Source organism: Podarcis cretensis (genome assembly GCF_951804945.1).
Source record: "Podarcis cretensis genome assembly, chromosome: 7".
Lineage (NCBI taxonomy): Eukaryota > Metazoa > Chordata > Lepidosauria > Squamata > Lacertidae > Podarcis > Podarcis cretensis.
In genome coordinates, this window is record NC_137176.1 from 50803246 (window position 1) to 50823516 (window position 20271).

General features: G+C 44.0%; 2 protein-coding genes across 6 annotated transcripts in view; one reads left to right on the top strand and one right to left on the bottom strand.

Annotated features, from left to right (window-relative positions):
• The window catches only part of LOC307219474 (opsin-5-like), a 28780-nt gene extending 12798 nt beyond the window's left edge, over nucleotides 1-15982 (bottom strand). Inside the window, exons 1-4 of one of the 5 annotated variants that reach the window (XM_079982737.1) lie at nucleotides 8760-8861; nucleotides 6048-6070; nucleotides 3285-3372; nucleotides 431-593 (exon numbers count right to left, since the gene is read on the bottom strand). In XM_079982737.1, the coding sequence (XP_079838863.1) occupies nucleotides 431-593; nucleotides 3285-3372 (251 nt within the window). In that variant the 5' untranslated portion in view covers nucleotides 6048-6070; nucleotides 8760-8861. The other 4 variants (XM_079982735.1, XM_079982738.1, XM_079982739.1 and 1 more) reach the window with 4 other exon arrangements.
• A 370-nt stretch (nucleotides 15983-16352) lies between these two features.
• Nucleotides 16353-18964, top strand: CATSPERD (cation channel sperm associated auxiliary subunit delta). Its single transcript, XM_079982687.1, has one exon. It carries the CDS (start codon nucleotides 16456-16458, stop codon nucleotides 18808-18810), a length of 2355 nt encoding a protein of 784 aa, XP_079838813.1. The 5' UTR covers nucleotides 16353-16455; the 3' UTR covers nucleotides 18811-18964.
• The last annotated feature ends 1307 nt before the right edge of the window (nucleotides 18965-20271 follow it).

Here is a 20271-nt window from a genome sequence, read left to right on the forward strand (position 1 = left end):
TGAGGTCATGAGCGTCAGAACGCATAACCTTGAAAAAGAAACATAAGCAATTCCACTAATGTATTCCTTTCATTTCAATTGTAACTGAATTTCACTCTGTAAAAAAAATAAAAATCATTTGTAACTAAGTAACAATGACATGTATTACTGTAGAAAAGGAAGCTGGATCTTTTGTTATTCCTTCCACTGAAAATTAGGAAACCAGGTGGAGTAATTGTACTGAATGAATGCAACTTTTCCCCATAAGGTTTCCTAGTGACAACAGTATTGTGCAGCTCAGAATACTAATTACTGCCAGCAGCTTGAAAGTCTGCTTTTCTCAGCCCTTGGAATTATTCATCACTATAGTAATAAAAAAATGTGGAAGAAGAAAAGTTTAGTTACTGTTTCCTACTAACAGAGAACTCCAGTGGATGCATATTGAACACACCTGTGTGAAAGGCTGGATGTAACAGCTAGAGGGTACAAGGTCAGAGTCATACCAAGGTCACTGATGGCCAAATTGATCATGAAGTATTCTGCTGGTTTCAATATGTTCTTTTTCTTGTAGGAAACATAGAGGAGGATACTGTTCCCACAAAAGGAGCATATGCCTGTAGGACAAAACAAAAAAGGGTTAACTGTTTTCACTCTCATTCGCATTTTGACTTTGCATGAAAGTAGCATGTTGTCCCTTTCTCCAGTGGCTTTAAAGGGAAAAACATACAGGGCAAAAGGATGACTAGTCATGATTTTTATATAGGGTTTTTTACAAAAAATAATAATTTTGCAGCATGATTTCCAAATTGTTCTCTTTCCTTCAGTGCCAGTTTATTCTTATCACCCTTGCCTCCAAAGTGGTTGAGCACTTTGTAAAAATTAATGAATATGACCCATATAATAAAAAGTATACTATCTGTATAGAAAATTTTAGACATAAAACAAGGCAGCAGGGAACTAATGGCACCTTACCATGAACCAAATTTAGTTCAGGTTAAGCTGACCCAGACTGCAGCCCACTCCACAAAATGCTAAAAAGCCACTCAAGCTTTTTATAGATTGCCAATCAGGTTTTCATGATGACCGCAGCTAACCTAGCTGACTGCACTGTTAAAATGAGCAGTAGCGAATTTATTCAAGGCACTAACTGAGCTCAAAGCTAAAGGCAAGTATATCATATCCAGATCAGTCCTCTGAACCATAATGGCTACCATCTTCTTTTGTGCACAGATGCACCATATGGAAAGGCATTATGCTATATTTTTGTGTTTCTGTAAAATAGGGTAAGAACAGCTTTTGAGCACAACACTGGAGAAACCAAATAGAGGAAAAGGCAAAACAGTTTATATCTCAGCACCTCTCTTCCAATTAAATTTGGAACTCCCTGTGCCTGTTTTAAAGAACACACGCCAAAAGATCCCAAGTCACATGTGATTTGGCCCTAAAATGCTATGAACCTAGGCCAGGGGTGACCAATGTGGTGCCCTCCAAATGCTGTTGAATGATACAAATTGCAATTTGGCAACATTTAGAAGGTACCACATTGGCTGTCCCTGTCCTGGACTGTCTCAGAGATGTTTAGTCTTAATGTTTAGTTCATCATGTACTTGAGTAAGTTGATTTGCCAGGAAAGTCACCAGATTCAGATTCAGTAAAGTACAATATAAATTTCTGCTAGCTTGCCAGGAAACAATAAACATTATTCCCACAGTAATTGTAATCTGTGTTCTTTATCTGTGAAAGTTCAGCTAAAACACTGCTTCCCACAACACATCAATATGTCTGTGAAAACCCCAATGTGTACTTTGTGCATTATATCATCATTTAACTCCAACTTCTACATTTCCCCCCACCTTAACACCCCTGTGTATCTATGCCTACCAACTGAGGATTACACGTCATGCCTCTGATGGAATGGGTGCTAGTCCATGAACGCTTGTGCTATAATACATTTGTTAGTCTTCAAAGATGCAGAAGACCCTATGTTGTCACTACTTAAAAATTATTTCCTTCACTAGAAAACACTTCAGTCTCTAAAGGTCTGATGGCACATGAAGGCACCAGCTTACTGAAGCTAAGCAAGTGTGGTTAGATGATGGGAGACTTCTTTGGAACTGTTGGGATACTGCCAGGGAGACATAAGCCATCATGGCCCCACGCTGGCTCCGGACAATCTATTGACCTCCCGTAGAAATGCAGTATCAATCAATTAGTGACAAAAGCCTCGGAAATAGCTTTCCACATTCCAAGGACTGGTGCACGCTCTATCAGCAGAGTTTGTACAGCGAAAGATGCACTCAGGAGAGCATTATTTACAACTTTATTCAGCGTTGGTCAGAACAAAGAAAAAACATGACTGCCTGCTTCGATGTCTCAGGCACAGAGAGAGAAAACGAAAGCAATGTACAAAACATAAACTTCCTGTGAACAGGAAATACGCAGACTCTGTGACTCACAAAGCCTGCTCCCTTTTAAGGCGGAACGGAAATATCCTAACAGGAACCACATGTATTTCACCTTGGGTTCCATGATGCTTCTGTGTAAAAATGGAGTGTAAAATATAAGGAAATACAATAATAAAAAACTCAATTTAAACGAATTTAAACCAATGCAAATGTAATTATTTTATTACACTTACTTATTTAAAAAATGAAATTTTGCACACTGCTTTATGCATTCCAACTACAATACTGTGAAGCAAGTCACTAAAATTCCCATTGTATTGATGGGCGAAACTCAGACTGTAATTTGCCCATTGCTGTCCCAGGAATTCACAGCTGAACAGAAATCTGAGTCCAGGTTTGCTGGGGTCCAAGTCCAGCAGAGGCCTCCAGTCTATATATACTACAGTTGGATTCTCCCCTCTAGCAGCTTGTCCAATTCCATATGTACTTCACACAGGAAAATGTGGTCACCTTCTGGATGGGTTATATTTCAGATTGTGTCACCTACAGCCTTTGCATCTACTACCAAAGCACACATAAGCAATATAAAGCTCAGACTGGGCCGGGAATGAGAAAACAGATACATGGGTAAAAGGTAAGGTAAAGGACCCCTCGACGATTAAGTCCAGTCTAAGGCAACTATGGGGTGTGGCGCTCATCTCACTTCAGGATGAGGGAGCCAGCATTTGTCCACAAACAGCTTCCTGGGTCATGTGGACCAAGGAGTTAAACAGTATCACACACATGCCAGTGACACAGTTATAAAATCTTCTTTTGTTTTCTAGAATGTGAAATACAATCATCATCATATGCAGAGAATATCACAATCATATGTAGAGAATATCAAACAATCACTCTTACCAAATATAATATAGAAGATTCCAACAATAATATCAGCTGCTTCAGTTATTTTGGAATGAAATGTTGCATTCACAAAGTAAGAACCCATCTGGAAAAAAATAGGATGGAAGAAGAGAGAATTCAAGGTAAGTGCATCTCAGGACCCTCAGTTTTCAGGTACAGTGTTTTCAAGCATTGATACATAAATGTGGAGGCATTTTCTTAAGCCTCGCGGTAATTTAAAAACTGACGTTTTGAGACTTTAAGGAAACATGACCAGATTCAAACTCTCTGAGAATCTGGGATCTCCCCCACAACCTGGTTGGGCAAGCACAAGTCGACTTGCCCACTATGCACAGGCTACTTGGAGCAGGGGTCACAAACATGTCACTCATAGGTGCACATACAACATTTTATTGCAGTCAATAGAAAATAGAATAAGATGTGGCTACAGCGTATGTGTGATGCCTACAATAATTTTTCCAATTTGCAAATGTGCCAAAGCTTTATCCACACCAATCTAAAAGATGCCATAGAATGACATTGGATTTATGTGTTCCTTCATGGTATCACAAACATAACGGTAAATGTTTAAAAATAAACTATAAAAATCACAAGTGTCGACATTATTCATTTAAACTTTATTAAGAATGCCCTTCTCACAATTCATCAATTTAATACTGCATTCTACGTGCTGAAAAAATATTTTTCAAGTCACAGTAAAAGTATAAATAGCACAGAATATATTCTTCAAAACACAGTCCTTATCAACAACCTTTTATTGTGTTCATAATTCTAATTTCACAGGGCTCAATGCAACTTCTGTATGAAGTCACTATGGAAAAATTGCCCAAATGAAACAATCACTGTTATCCAAAGCATACTTTAACAAGATATTTACCGTATAACATGAGTAAGCAACCTTGCACTACCAAGGAAAGATGAGCAAAACCAGAAATCTCCATCACAGATTTTACATCAGTGATTGTGAACAGTGGATTGAGAGCCTTCAGAGGACACACAGACTTCAAACATGTTTCACCAAGCTACGTACTCAAAACAAGGTGGTCTTGTTGTCTTGGCAGCCCAGGACCACCATACACACGGTCCAAGCTTGCATGTCAAAGAGGTCTCATTGATGCTGGTAACGTAGTAAAAACAATGCAGGAGGCAGAAGTTATGAGTTACCAGTTTCTGCAGCCCCAGCAAGCACTGTGAATCTCCAGCTGCTTGACTTCACCCCTGGAAGCACACTCCATTGTCTCTCAAGACAGATGGATGCCAACAACATTTAGCAGTGCTTCATTTACTTACCACCCACCCTATTCAAATATTTAGTTAAACTACTTTTAACTAGGGCAAAAATTCAGATGTAGCTCCCTGCCCCCCCCAAAAAAGTCCAGAAAAATTAAAAAATCCAAAATTTTCATGATTACAGTTGGCCCATGATTGGTGACTAAAGTTTAGCTTACACCTGCGGTTTGTTCATGGGGTGATTGGGGGGTGGACTATGTACCCAGTTTCAGACATACAGTAATGCTAATTCAGATCATGTATTGTTTCCCAACAATGAAGCAGGAACAAAGGAAGTGTGAGCCACCTGTGGTTTCAGCAAAGAGCACCGGCATGCTGTACATTCACGTTTAAGTTTTAGTTTAACTATGGTTCTAAATTATGTGTTGACCAGACCATTGTGTGGGTGAGCAGCCTTCAGCAAGGGAACCTTCGGGGGGGGGGAGCCTTCATAGACATGTGCGGATCCGTCACTATACTCACTGACCCTCCCCCCACAAAAAAAGATCCCTTGATGAAGGCTCTGTATGTGAAAACAGAGCTTATTTTCTTATTTTCACATACAGACACACACACATACACACATACACACACACACACACATCACCTGCCATGATGACAGACTTTTACTAATTTAATAGGTAATTTTAACTTTCTCTTTTCCCAGAACACATCCTGCAAGTCACTAACTATTGTTAGTGTTTACTAGGTCTATTTATTTATTTATTTATTTATTTATTTATTTATGCATGCCCTGCCTTTTCCTCTTTTCTGCCAGTGTGGTGTAGTGGTTAAGAGCGGTGGACCCGTAATCTGGTGAACTGCATTCACATCCCCACTCCTCCACATGCAGCTGCTGGGTGACCTTGGGCTAGTCACACTTCTCTCTGAAGTCTCTCAGCCTCACTCACTTCACGGAGTGTTTGTTGTGGGGGAGGAAGGGAAAGGAGAATGTTAGCCACTTTGAGACTCCTTCGGGTAGTGATAAAGCGGGATATGAAATCCAAACTACTCCTCCTAATGGGACTGAATTACTAATATATTAAATTAATTTAATATTAAATGAAAGTTTTTTTAATTGACATATATACAAGTTAAATATATAGATATATGAACTTAGTTGAACTTAAAAAAATGTTGACCTAGGACCTGGGGAGACTGGACAATCAGTTCTCAATTATTTTAATGGAAACAGGTCAAACTGAGCCAAAAGAATTGGAAACACTGCTGTGTTTTTATTGGAGAGACCTCATATGACACGATACTGAACACTTTTATTAATCCCTTATTGTTTTATATCTGGCTTGCACTAGCTACATCATTTTTGGCTTGCAATCAAGAGATATTTATAGCAAGACCCAACAAGCATATGCCAAAAGTTGATGTCTTCAGTTGATTAGGACAATGGGTGCCAGCCAAAGTATTCATAAGATATCACCTCTACTTCTCTCTGTAACTTTGTGTTCATAACTTTGCTAGAGTGCATCATACCTGTTTGTCACTACCTTGAAGGACTGCTGCTACTCTTTTTTTTTTAACCTTCCTTATTGTGTTGATCTGTCATGGAACAACCCCAGTGAAAAAAATAACAGTGGTTACTCAGACCTCATCTCCATCCTTCCTGTTCTCTCTCTTCCTTCCATCACACTTGGCTGGCCACTTAATCCATCATCCATCATCAATTTCCTCTCTTTCCTTCCTTTTCTCCCTTCTAACTTTCTGTGCTAGAGAGTAATTGCTCTCGCCTTACTCTCTAACCCAGGGGTCACTAACTTGGTGCCAATGGGTGCTGTGGAACCCAAAAATGCCTTCACTGGAACCCCTAACCAAGGGACTCAGGAGGGAGAGAAGATGTACCGTATTTTTCGCTCCATAGGACGCACTTTTTCCCCTCCAAAAATGAAGGGGAAATGTGTGTGCGTCCTATGGTGCGAATGCAGGCTTTCGCTGAAGCCTGGAGAGCAAGAGGTATCGGTGTGCACCAACCCCTCTCGCTCTCCAGGCTTCAGGAAGCTATCCGCAAGCCTTGCAAGCCCAGCGGGAGTTCCCGCGAGCTCACGAGGCTTGCGGGCAGCAGCCTGCAGCCCCAGCGAGTGTCCACAAGCCTTGCGCGCCCGGCGGGAGGTCCCGCCGAGCGCACGAGGCTTGGGGCGGCAGCCTGTTGCCCGAAGCACAGGGAGCCCTCCGGAGGGCTCCCCGTACTTGGGCGAGTGTCTGCAAGCCTTGCGCGCCCGGCAGGAGGTCCCGCCAGGCGCGCGAGGCTTGGGGCGGCAGCCTGTTGCCCAAAGCACAGGGAGCCCTCCGGAGGGCTCCCCGTACTTGGGCGAGTGTCTGCAAGCCTTGCGCGCCCGGCGGTAGGTCCCGCCAGGCGCACGAGGCTTGGGGCGGCAGCCTGTTTCCCAAAACACACGGAGCCCTCCGGAGGGCTCCCCGTACTTGGGCGAGTGTCTGCAAGCCTTGCGCGCCCGGCGGGAGGTCCCGCCGGGAGCGCAAGGCTTGGGGCAGCAGAAGGGTCTCCTTCTGTTCCTTCTCCAGGTTCGCTGAAGGGCGATGCCCCTTCTCCCTCTCTGCGCAGCACCTCTCCTGTGAAGGAGGGGCGCTGGGCAGAGAGAGAGAAGGCGCAGTGCTCCTTCAGCGACGCGTCTGTCCTGGCTTCTGCTTTAGCCCTGCGCAGCCTCTTTGGGCAGGGGGAGCCTTCATCCCGCTGCCCTGAAGAGGCTTGGTGCGGTTACCCCAGAAGCCAGAACAGCCACACGGTATCCCAGAAGCCAGATCCCTCTTGCTGTTCTGGCTTCTGGGGTTCAGAATAATTTTTTCTTGTTTTCCGCCTCCCAAAACTAGGTGCGCCCTATCGTCCGGTGCGCCCTATGGTGCGAAAAATACGGTAATGTCTGCACCTGTGTTATGCTGTGCCCCAGAGGGGTGATGAACCCTCAATCTGGCCCCAAGCAAAAAAAAAAAAAAAAAGCCATCCACATTTCAGAGTATCAAAATCCTTCCAGCATGACTTTTATGCCTGACAAATGTTTATATTTACTGTTCAATCCTTCTCAGGCCACATGCTTCACAGTCACTTACAAGGTACTCAAATGAATCACTTCATTTGATAAAAGATCCTGATTTGCATGTCTAAGCACAAGGTACTTGGAAGTACGTGATAGCGTGCATGCAGAAGATGACTCCAGAGATTCTTATTTTTCTTTCCGCAATGCAGCTTGCTTCTACTTTCCTTTTTCCTCTGCTGGGAAACAGGACATCAAAAGGCTTTCAGAGCAATTAGCAACATGAGGAATCAGAAAACATGCACCAAAGCATAAGTTTTTAATGAAAGTTTGTGTGGAACAAAAAATATTTTCCCAAATTTTATTATGTAATACAATTTACCTAATAATTCTAAGAGTGGTGGTGGCCAATATTTCTCATCGTTGGAATTTAATAGAAGAACCACAGTCAATTTTGGCTTGAGAAAGCGAGTTACTGATAGAATTGTATCTTGCATACTTGTTATTATTACCCTGCAATATCTGAAACTGCTCAGCCTGGATAAAACAAGCACACTGGTAAAGTCCCAACCTTTTGCTTCTTTTGAGAAACCATGAGTCACGGGGAAAGTTTGTTAAAAATTCCACAAGCACAGTTCACCAGAAATGTGTCTTGCACAAGCTTCAATGAAACTGTCGTTTCTGCAAAAAAAAACCCACCACCTGTAATATACTACTCAAGCTCTTTCCTCTCTTCATAATAGGAATTCTGTTGATGTAAAGGCTGCAAATGATGGACTACAATGTCAAATGCACCATCTGCCCACAATTTGACTGCAACTCTCACATATGTAAAAAGAGTTACATTTGAATGACCAGTAATGAAACCTAAACGTGCTCACACACTGTGACACTGTTATCTGCACACCCAAACTGTCCGTATGCATTCCTGTCACACATAAGAATATTTATTAGAGTTCCTTCTAATTATTTATTTTTAACCCAATGAGTCTGATCTTTATTTCCCTATCTGCTATCCCCACTTTAAGGGCCAACTTTGATGTGTGGGTGGGGCCACCGACCTGTCAGTCATGTGATGCCATGATGACATCAGGTGACTGATAGGGAAAATACCCATCCACCAGGCAAAGTATAAATAAATAAACAAGTATAAATATGTATGAATAAATAAATGAAATAAACGCCCATCATCCCACACTACTGGTCACGCTGGCTTGAGCTGATGGGAGTCCAACACAAAAGGGCTGCACATTTGCCGTTCCAGCTCTAGATGTTTATAGAGTTCTTGACCTTTAGAGACCTCACTGAATATGTTTCAATTGTAAAGGACTGACCATTAGGTCCAGTCGTGACTGACTCTGGGGTTGCGGCGCTCATCTCGCTTTATTGGCCAAGGGAGCTGGCATACAGCTTCCGGGTCATGTGGCCAGCATGACTAAGCTGCTTCTGGCAAAACCAGAGCAGCGCACGGAAACACCGTTTACCTTCCCGCTGGAGCGGTACCTATAGTGGTGCCTCGCAAGACGAAATTAATCCGTTCCGTGAGGCTCTTCGTATAACGGTTTTTTCGTCTTGCAAAGCAAGCCCATTGACAGCTTAGCGGATTAGCGCTATTAGCGGTTTAGCGGCTTTTAGCGGATCAGCTGATAAGCGGCTTATCAGCGGATCAGCTGATAAGCGGCTTATCAGCGGATCAGCTGATAAGCAGCTTAGGGCTTAGGAAAAGGGGGGGGAGGGAAAAAACCCCGCAGGAACTCGCAAGACATTTTCATCTTGCGAAGCAAGCCCATAGGGAAATTCGTTTTGTGAAGCGCCTCCAAAACGGAAAACCCTTTCGTCTAGCGGGTTTTCCGTCTTGCGAGGCATTCGTCTTGCGGGGCACCACTGTATTTATCGGCTTGCGCTCTGACGTGCTTTCGAACTGCTAGGGTGGCAGGAGCAGGGACCAAGCAATGGGAGCTCACCCTGTCGCGGGGGATTCGAACAGCCGACCTTCTGATCAGCAAGTCCTAGGCTCTGTGGTTTAACCCACAGCACCACCTGCATCCCATGTGCCAAAAAGCAGCATATGATGGACACCTGGGAAGCTGGAAGAAACTATGCAGAACATATCATTGGGAAAACAACCACCTTGGTGTTTAAGCATGCCTAAGTGTCTTTGACTTGTTGTGTCTACAGAGAAAGACAAGTACATTGGATTATAGAACAGACACAAAGATTTTGTCACACTCCAAACACATGGTTGGAAACAGGCAACTAGCTACTATCCACTCCATCATCGTTTTTAAATAAAGCATCTGCAATTAGTAACTGTTGCACAAAGATTTTAAAAGACAACTCCCTGAACTTACTTTTGAAATTAAAGCTCACCAATAGCAGTATAAAGAAATAGACAAGGGTGATGTGATTGAGGAACATCCTTTTCTTGCTCATAGTAAATGAAAGTTCAGATAGTTAAGATCTATGGAAAGGAAAGGATCCTCCAGAACACCTTGCCCATATTCTGTGTACTCTGGATTTAGCAGGAGCACGTAGCACTGCCTTCTTCTAGAGCAGAAGCAGGGAAAAAAGAGCTGTTAGCTAATTTGGTGAGAGATGCAGTTAAAATGAAAGAGCTACACTACAGAGAGCAATCGGCTCCCTTTTACACTACATGAGTACTAGCAACAGAGGGTCCAAAGAACCATAGCTTCACAGCTTGACAGATGCTAATGAATGAATATCATGTTGCCTGTCTCAATACGCACAGAAAGTCTGAGCTATGTTGAGCACCTCTGCTTTGGCATTACCTCAGATGCTCTTTGTTGCAGAGTTGCCCCTTATCACACAGCTCATCAGTTCCAAGTTTCCAGAAGGCTAAAAGTAACACCAACTCCCTCAAAAATTAACAGAGCAGGCATTGCCCCCTTCAAGATGTCCTGCCCTGTACGTTCTTTTAATCTGCTTTTGCATTCTTAAGAGGACAGATGAATCCACAACAGCAGCTGTAGTGTCAAAGATGTTCAGAATTAGCAACTGCTGTTGGCAGTTCTTTGTCACAGCAGATGCTGGATAAAGTAGCTTGTGGAATTTAAGGCAAGGTAACCAACCACATCTGCAATATTGCATGGCACAATCTATATAGTAAGATCTACCTCACAGGGATCATGAAAGGAGGTTATGGGCACCCTGCCCATTTGGATTGCTACTTGACCCTCTCAGAAGCTGGACACCTTCACAGCCAACAAAAGGAGTAACAGCACAGAGTAAACTGATAACAACATATAGTTATTGGCTACAACTTTCTTAGACAGTGCTGTAAGACACCACATTCTTGTACCACTGTTATTTGCACTTACTTCTCATTAGGCACAGCATAGCTAAGCCTTCATTTTCCACCAGTACCTGACCTCACCTCTCTAAACCCACTACTTTAGTACTGAACCTGAAAACCCAACAGGACTGCCATCTGAATTTCATTGTTTTTACTGGCAGAACCTTTCTGTCCAATTATAACTGGATGCCTGGCAGAGATTCAACAGGTGTTGCTCTCCCCATCAGGACATCTTCATTTTGGCACCGGCCCACCTGCTCAAAATCCAGCCTTGCATGAAGCTATTAGATTTCAGTTGGGCACGCAACGGCTATAAACAGGGGCGTCCTGGCAGAAAACTGGAGACAGATTAAAGGAGGAGGGGGGGGCTGGAAATAAATAAAAAATCAAGTCATCAGGAACTTTAGAGTCGAGTAGGCAACAAACAGTCCAAGGTTTAGAGGCTGCCAGTTTCCCTTCCCACAAGGCGCTCGCTAGAAGCTGCAGGTGGACCAGGTGAGCGGGCGCGCAAATTTACCTTGGCTCCGGGCTGGCGCGCGGGGAAGTCGGCTCGCATTCTCCGCCGCCGACGGCACCGCTCTGCGAAGCGCCAGAAAGAAATGCAGCGCTTTGGCCAAGGAACCTCCAGTGACTCACGAGACGGCAGGGGCAATACCCGCGGGTCTAGAAGGCGAAGGCGCGGATTGGGGCGGGCTGGAGCCGGGACTGAGGCTGAGGCAAAGGAAGCGCCTCTGCCGCCGACGCAACTCGTTGCTCCAGCATGACGCCGCTGCTACTACTACTAGCCCACAACTCCTGCGGGCGCGAAGCAAAAGGAGCCCCTTGCCCTGAGGCGACGGCGCCAAGTTGGGGAGCTCAGGGAGCAGAACTTTCCGCTTCTTCCTCACCTCCGCCCGCTTCTCCCACTTGCTGAGAGGCCGGAGGAAGGGCCATGGCAACGGCTAAAGGGAGCCGCTCTCTCGGGGGCTCCCTCATCTTATAGCCAAGGCGGGGAACTCGAGGGAGTTTCCCTTTCCTCCACCCCTCATAGCGACTGGCCCTCCAGCAGGAGACGGCTTCCCAGCAGCCTTCCCGCCTTTTGAGAAACTGGATTGGATGCCTGCGAAAAGACCCTGAAGCGGCGCCTCCAGTGAGAAGAAAGCAGGTCTGCTCCGCATCTTCCCATTGGCCAAAGAAATCTCGGCGGGGTCTCTCAGACGGCACAAGGGCTCTCAAGATCCTGGCGCTAATTGGGGGGGGGGGATAGGGGGAAATTGTATTTGATTCCTTGTGTTTGGTTATATATTGTTCTTGTATCCAACTAATAAAATATTTAATAAAAGGGGGGGAAAAGATCCTGGCGTGCGCCTTGCGATTGCGCCAGGGCGAAGCGCTGGCGCTAAGTAGGGTGGAAAACCCGGGGCCCACAATCTAAACTGAAACCAAGTAGAATTGTTCTTTCTTCGTTGGAATCTTGCGGTGGGGCTGCTGGGCGAATTTAAATTCTGGGTTGATTCAGATTTAGAGACAGCCGCCTTTAGACGGCCGCGTCTGTTACTTCAGTTGTGAAGCACATAATTAACGTCTCTCTCATACACATACACAGCGGCATTCCATGCTTTACCATTGCTTCAAGTAAATAAATTTATTTTTATTTTATTTCCGTCCACATTTGTATCCCGCTGTTCCCCCAAGGAATAGATCCTACTTTGTTCTCATAACAATCCTGATTGGGACTGTGCGGTGGAGATCTGATTTGCCCAAGGCAACCCAGTGAGCTCGCTGGCCGAGACAGGTCTGAGATCCAGGCCTCCTCGCTACTTTGCAGCTCACGGCCCTCCGGATGGGTAAGCTAGACACTGCAACACGGCAGAGTAGCCACACCCCTCCATCCACTCAGCACTGATCTTGTGGATATTCGTCTGCTCATGGTGAGAGCCTAAGATAGGATCATCTGTGTCCTAGTGGGAAACAGCAGTTGCATGCAGAGTATGGCTGTTCAGCAGGGGCAAGATGGGCGCGCGAAAGGTGCTCTGCACATGCTCGGTTTTCCCACTGTTCACATCGACGCTGACAGCTGAAGCGTGGCTTCTGCGATTCGCCGCCTCGTATCCGATGCAGCCCGGGCAAGCCGGTCACCACCGCAAGGTTTACATACCCGGCGCAGCAAACCGAGCAGAGAGAGGGGAATAGAGAAGGTGGTCAGATTCGCTCGGACAATCACCATGATGGTTTCTGCATTGGAGTGGGAGAAGTGCCAGGTTTTGGAACGGCACATAACTTGTAGTGTGCTAATGCAACAATAAAACATGGGTGGTAATTGCAGACTTCCTATGACACCATCGCCCTCTAGGGGCTGATATATGACACCGCGACTAAGGAGCACGGCGCTAACCTAACCGTGGACCAGGAGAGTTGAATAGGCTAAGGCTGGGGCAGGATCATCACTCACTCACTGGATCATGACGCTTGTGAGCGAAGCCATCCTGCGTACTCCCAGCAGGCTCACCTAAGGTGGTAAGGTCAAAGGGGAGGAGCTAGACAAAGAATGATCCAAGAAGTTCTCAACGGCAGAACAGGCAGAAGATAACAAACGGTATGTTACAACAGCTGTGAAGATGGATGAAGGCTACAGCAGATAAGAAACTACCGGTCATTGTGATACTCATGCTATCGGAACAGAGCCTTACTGTGAAGACTGTGCATTGGTCAGCGTGCACTGATTTACACACATAAAACAAATTCACGCACAGGCGTCTTCCGAAAACCCACCCCAAACCCAAAAAAGGCCCATGACGATCAGCAAATGGTAACAGAGGCAGGACCATGAAATCTGGAAGCTCCTAATCATGAACCAGCTCATGGGCGGTGGATACAGATTCAGTAATTCTGACTCAATGAGGCAGTTGAGTAGCTCAGCAGCTGTATCCACAACTGAGCAGTCCTGTTTAAGATCCACTCTACCCACCCCAAAAAGGCGGAGGGGCTAGAAAAGGTGCCCTAAACATAGTCTGCCTCACTTTTTCCCCTGACTGGATTACCACACCCAGTGGGGTCACCACCTAGCAGTTGTAAAAGACAATTGAACTTTGGAACATGGAATATATGGACTTTGCTGGATAACACAGATAATGAGCGTCCCAAATGCAGGACTGTCATCACTGAAAGAGAGTTGTGATGTTTTAACATTGATATTGCAGCACTTCAAGAAACTCGAAGAACAGGAGAGGGACAACTGAAAGAATAAAAAATAACTCTACAAATTCTTCTGTAAAGGTCTACCTGAACAAGAACGTCAAATACATGGGGTAGGCTTTGCTATCAAAAACGATCTTGTAAAGCTCTTGTCAGAAGTCACTATCAGCATTAATGAGCAACTTTCAACCCTTCAAATAAAACTCACCAAAAACCAACAGGCTACTATTTTAAGTGCTTATGCACTGGATGCCAATGAAAACATTAAAGAAAAAAAATTATCAGCTGGATGCCATCCTATCAGATAAGCCTAAGGAGGATAAAATTATCCTCCTGGGTGAATTTAATGCAAGAGTTGGGTGAGATTTCGATCTATTGGGAAAGAAGGAATTGGCAACAGCAACCAGAACAGAATCTTACCTTTGACTATATTTGCAGCACACAACCTTGTTATTACCAACACACTATTTCGACCAAAAAAAATTTAAAATATTATGGAGGAACCCACGGTTGAACTACTAGCACCTCTTAGACTACAGTGGTAGCTTGGTTTGCAACCGCTTTGGATTACAACCGTTTTGGATTACAACCACATCAAACCTGGAAGTGCGTGTCCCTTTTTTTGGATTACAACCCTTTTTTAAATTACAAACAATTTGGGGGGGGGGAGGCCCCATTGGCGAAAGCCCGCCTTGGGTTACAACCTGTTTTGGTTTACAACTGGACCTCCAGAACAGATTATGGTTGTAAACCAAGGTACCACTGTATGTCTGAGCTGAAGATCGCCGCGATGTACTCCTTACCAGAGCTATGATGACGACCGATAACTGATGGACAGATCACTGATTAATACATTCCACGATGGCTATCAAGATTATACCTCAATGCAGGCTTCAAGGAAGGAAACCAAGGTGCAAAATGACCACTCAAGCCCTTAAAGATCCTATTAAGCGGGATTGCTTCCAAACGTCTCTTAAGGACCATCTGAAAGGAGATAGGAGAAACAACCACTCAGCAACTTAATAGAACAGTTGTCTTTTAAAGTAACAACCTAATCGGAATAGGAAAGGCTGGAGCCCAATAATGGAGTAAGATAAAGGTTAATGTCTCTGGCCTGCCACTGGGTAAAGTACACATAGTCCTAGTATCAAACCATCCTAAATAGCTTCACATAAGCTTATGGAAAGCTTGGCCCATCGCTCAACATCCAAGAAATCAAAGTGCTGCACCAACAAGCACAAATAAACCCTCTGCAGCAACACAAATCTAACTCAATGATGTAGCATTGGAAAGTGTCAACCACTTCTCCTACCTGGGCAATTATCTTTCCACAAGGGCGGACTTTGATGCTGAAATCCAGCATTGCCTGAGCTCTGCAAGTGCAATGTGTTTGAGGACTTGGACATTCGCAGGGAAACCAAAATGCTTGTTTACAAAGCTATTGTACTACCAACCTTATTATATGCTTGTGAGACATGGACCACTTATAAACGCCATCTCCAGCTCCTCAAAAGAGTCCATCAACGGTGTCTCCGAACAATTTTACATATCACTTGAGAAGACAGGCAAACTAATGCCAGTGTACTGGAAGAAACAAAGATCACCAGTGTGATTCTTCAACATCAACTTTGTTTGACTAGTCATGTTTTGTGGATGCCTGATTATCATCTTCCAAAGCAACTACTCTATTCTGAACTTAAACATGGAAAGCATAATGCTGGTGGTCAGCAAAAAAGGTTTAATGATTCTCTCAAGGCAAATCTAAAAAAAAAGTAGAACAAACACTGACAATTGGGAAACACTGGCCTAGGAGCATTCCAATTGGTGAACAGCTTTTACCAAAGGTGTCATGGACTTTGAAGACACTCAAACTCAGGACGAAATGGAGAAACAAGCTAAGAGGAAGGCACGTTTGGCAAACCCTCACCATGATCAACCCACCCCGAAACCTACGTTCCCACTGTGGAATGGCCACCTGAATAAGAGCTTAGGAAGAGAGGGAGACAGATGGAGCTGGTCTCTCAGCCAATCCTATGTGGTGGACCCTGCAACCCTCCCCATCCCTCTGATTCAGCCAGGTACAAAAACAAGCAATAGAGGACGGTTCAGGGAGTGGATGTGATATTTTGCATGCACATGCTTGTGGGTGTAGAGAAAGAGAGTGGGGTTTCACTGTTTCCTGGTTAAAAGAATCCATTTTATCATCTTTTATTCAGGAACAAGACAGCACAGAAGCTATAATAAGCATCATCCCATCTAACAGCCAACTGCCACTTGGAATTCAGAATAACTGAATTAGAATCTGGAACAAAACAGACGTTTGAAAACACTACAGCTAACAGCATTCACACTGAACACATCTGTTCATGCATTATGGGGTTGGCTTAAGAGAATAATTCAGAAATCAGCAATGCGGAAGCCAAGCAGTTCTGTAATCATATTAGTTATTTTTTTGCTGTGTCTGGATAGGGGTGATTCTTGGCCATGCACTCATGAACTACTGATTATATCAAGCATCTCCTTCAATTCAAGTATGGTATCACACGGCACTGTTCTCTCATACAAATATAAGGACCCTCGTCTAATACCACACCCATGTGAGGCATTCTACTTTGGAGGACAGACTCCTCCAGCCATATATCTTGGGGAAAAGGTTTTCCTCAGCCAAGATAATTTTCAGACCAGTCTTTTGCCATTGACCATTCCAGCTATAATAAAAAGCTCACCAGCTGAAGTCACTAGTGCTCTTTTTGTGCAAAGCAATCGAGCGCTTTTCGTAATAAATGGAAAGGTCTATTTGTATTTCTATAGCACATGGAAAACCTGGAAAGTGTCAACTGGCATCGATAGCCCCGTTACAGATATCACAAACATGGACTGCTGTTATTCTTTGAAGGACATCAATTGTTACGATACCAGCAATTTCATTGTGGCTTATACAACTGGAAAGCCTGCTGAATCCACTGATGTCTTCACCTCCAAAGATGGGGGATACAGATTTGTAAAAACAAGCCCTTCCGGTTACGAAAATGCACTGATTGGTATCTACAACTTTGTTTCCTTGGCACAACTTGGAGTTATCCTCAATAAAACAGATGGTGACGGGGAAGCTTATTTTACATATACAGATATGAACTTAGCCCATCAAGAACAAGGTGCAAAATTCGACATGAAACTCTATGCAGATGAATCTGTTATTGGCATAATTCCCCCTGGCCTGAGAGGTTTTATTCTCCTTTGGACAAAAGACACTTTCGTGTTCTCTTTCAACCACGGCCTGAATGTCGCTCTGATAACAGTGCATCCCACTGATAAATATGTTAATGTGACATTACCTTCGCATGGCCTTTGTAATGTTGCTGCCAACAGAAATGAGATTGCAGCCCTCACCAAGAACCAGAAACTTTTCTATGGAACCCTGGACATGGAATCAACACAGATGGTACACATTGCTGATAAAACCAAGGGCAAACCCACTGACCCTTGTGAGGCGATGATGTTTGAGAATATTGGGGTGCTTTTTTTTGTCAGTCCTATTCCGAGCACGGATTCTGCATTGTATCATTTTCAGAAATGCATTATTAACATACAGGACACACTCATGACTTTACGGCCACCGCTGCAGCCCTGTCCTGTAGAGATCCTCAGTGGTGATTTCCATAACAAAATATATTATATTGATATGAAGCAGGAACTTAATTTTAATGTCACATTTGTGCCCAAGCCGGGCACTGGGACCTATCCATATGTAACTGTGAGCAATCCCCATGCGCTGGCATTTCAAGCACAAATTGATCAGGATGGCTTTACCTTTGATGGAAACACTAAATACAGGCTACATATTAGGCTGCTTCAACAGGCTTTCTCAGGCATGTCTCAACTCGAGTTTCAGGATACTATTTACTCAAGCAGGATATCCACCGTCACGGTGGATATCTACAACAAAGCCATATTCTGTATTGACATGCATCCAATGACAGCCCTTATTGTAGTGGGCTGTTCACCTAAGAAACATATCAAAATTGCTGAGAGTACAACAGCATGCAACAGAGGTCTCTTTCAGGATATTGTACTGCAGAATAATTTTGTTTATTCAATTGATCGAAAGGTATATGACCCACAGTTCCTTGGCAGAAAAAAATTGTCACAGCCAAACCTTAACATTACCTATCGTTATGATCTTTGGAGATGTCCTATTCTGTTGTACTATGACAGCCCATGGCTCCCCGTTCTTGAGCTGTGGGACAATGATGAATTCATAGAATATGTTTCTGCTGATTTTGTACTGTATGAAATACATGGCATGCATAATTATGATTATCTCCTGAATGAAGTAGAAGCTGAGTGTAGGACAGCAGCGCAGAACTGGATCACTATAATGGCAGAGGATCCTGGAAGAGAGCCAAGTGATATGTGGAACAGATTGCTTTATGAAAATTGTAAAATTCCCCACGAAAATGGGCCTTTGCCATCAGCTTCCAGGCCGTATCATGTTCTAAACAGGAATGAGAAGAACAGAATATTATTTCCACAGTACAATGGCATATATGTCTTCAAAGCCATTGTTGTAGATACACAATATAGCTACTGTGACCTAACAACGGTTTTCAGTGTGTATGTACATGGCGCCCTCCCAAAGTCTCAGATCAATGTTGGTAAAACACTTATTAGTTTTCTGGTTCTCATATTTGGCTCTATTTTGATGGTATACTACTTTCCTAAATTAATGAAGGAAAATGCAAGAATGAAAACAGTTTGGGCGTAATATTTTAGTCCTGTAATGTCATGCTCTGATAAGGGGTAGGTTAATTCTCAACAGCACTGAAAGGAAATACCATTTGGTTTGCAAATCAGTATTTATGGATAAGGGATGGTTTAAAAATGTATGAGTTTTAATAAATACAAGTTGTCAAAAGAAATTGCTTTGTGGATGGTTCTCTGACTTTAGCAATATGAGTACCTGCACTGAGCAAACTCACAGCTCCAAATCCACAGTGGGAGAGAGTAATGCACTGTTGTTTCCACAGCGTCTTAAGCATCCATGCAAGGAGGGGGAACGGGGGGGGGGGGGAGGGCACAGACTCAAGAAAACTTTTTCACATTTCCTTTTTCTTTCTGCACTATCCAAATATGAGCAGAATAGTGCTTCATAGGCAGTAACCGGTGTTAGGTTTGTGTATGTGTGTGTGTGGTGGTTTTGGTTGTTTTTCAGTGTGGGTGGAAACAGTTGTCACATGGGCTTTGGATTTGGGGGGAAAGCTCTCTAATGCACTCTGATGCTACACGGTATGCTGCCTTGAAGGCTGAAATACTAAGCAAGCAGCCCATGTTACTCTCTTCTTGCCCCACTATTTTTAAAAAGTGCAAACTTCTCAGTAATTTGAAAAATTGGGGAGAAAAATATTGGATTCGATTTAGATTGTTGTTGTTGTTGTTGTTTAGTCGTTTAGTCGTGTCCGACTCTTCGTGACCCCATGGACCAGAGAACGCCAGGCACTCCTGTCCTCCACTGCCCCCCGCAGCCTGGTCAGACTCATGCTGGTAACCTCGAAAACACTATCCAACCATCTCGTCCTTTGTCGCCCCCTTCTCCTTGTGCCCTCCATCTTTCCCAACATCAGGGTCTTCTCCAGGGAGTCTTCTCTTCTCATGAGGTGGCCAAAGTACTGGAGCCTCAGCTTCACAATCTGTCCTTCCAGTGAGCACTCAGGGCTGATTTCCTTCAGAATGGAGAGGTTTGATCTTCTTGCAGTCCATGGGACTCTCAAGAGTCTCCTCCAGCACCATAATTCAAAAGCATCAATTTTTCGGCGATCAGCCTTCTTTATGGTCCAGCTCTCACTTCCATACATCACTACTGGGAAAACCATAGCTTTAACTATACGGACCTTTGTTGGCAAGGTGATGTCTCTACTTCTCAAGATGCTGTCTAGGCCTGTCATTGCCCTTCTCCCAAGAAGCAGGCGTCTTTTAATTTCGTGGCTGCTGTCACCATCTGCAGTGATCATGGAGCCCAAGAAAGTAAAATCTCTCACTGCCTCCATTTCTTCCCCTTCTATTTGCCAGGAGGTGATGGGACCAGTAGCCATGATCTTCGTTTTTTTGATGTTGAGCTTCAGACCATATTTTGCACTCTCCTCTTTCACCCTCAATAAAAGGTTCTTTAATTCCTCCTCACTTTCTGCCATCAAGGTTGTGTCATCTGCATATCTGAGGTGGTTGATAT

Coding starts and splice junctions, on each gene's coding strand:
- CATSPERD (XM_079982687.1), top strand. CDS start 16,456: ATGCGGAAGCCAAGCAGTTCTGTAATCATATTAGTTATTTTTTTGCTG.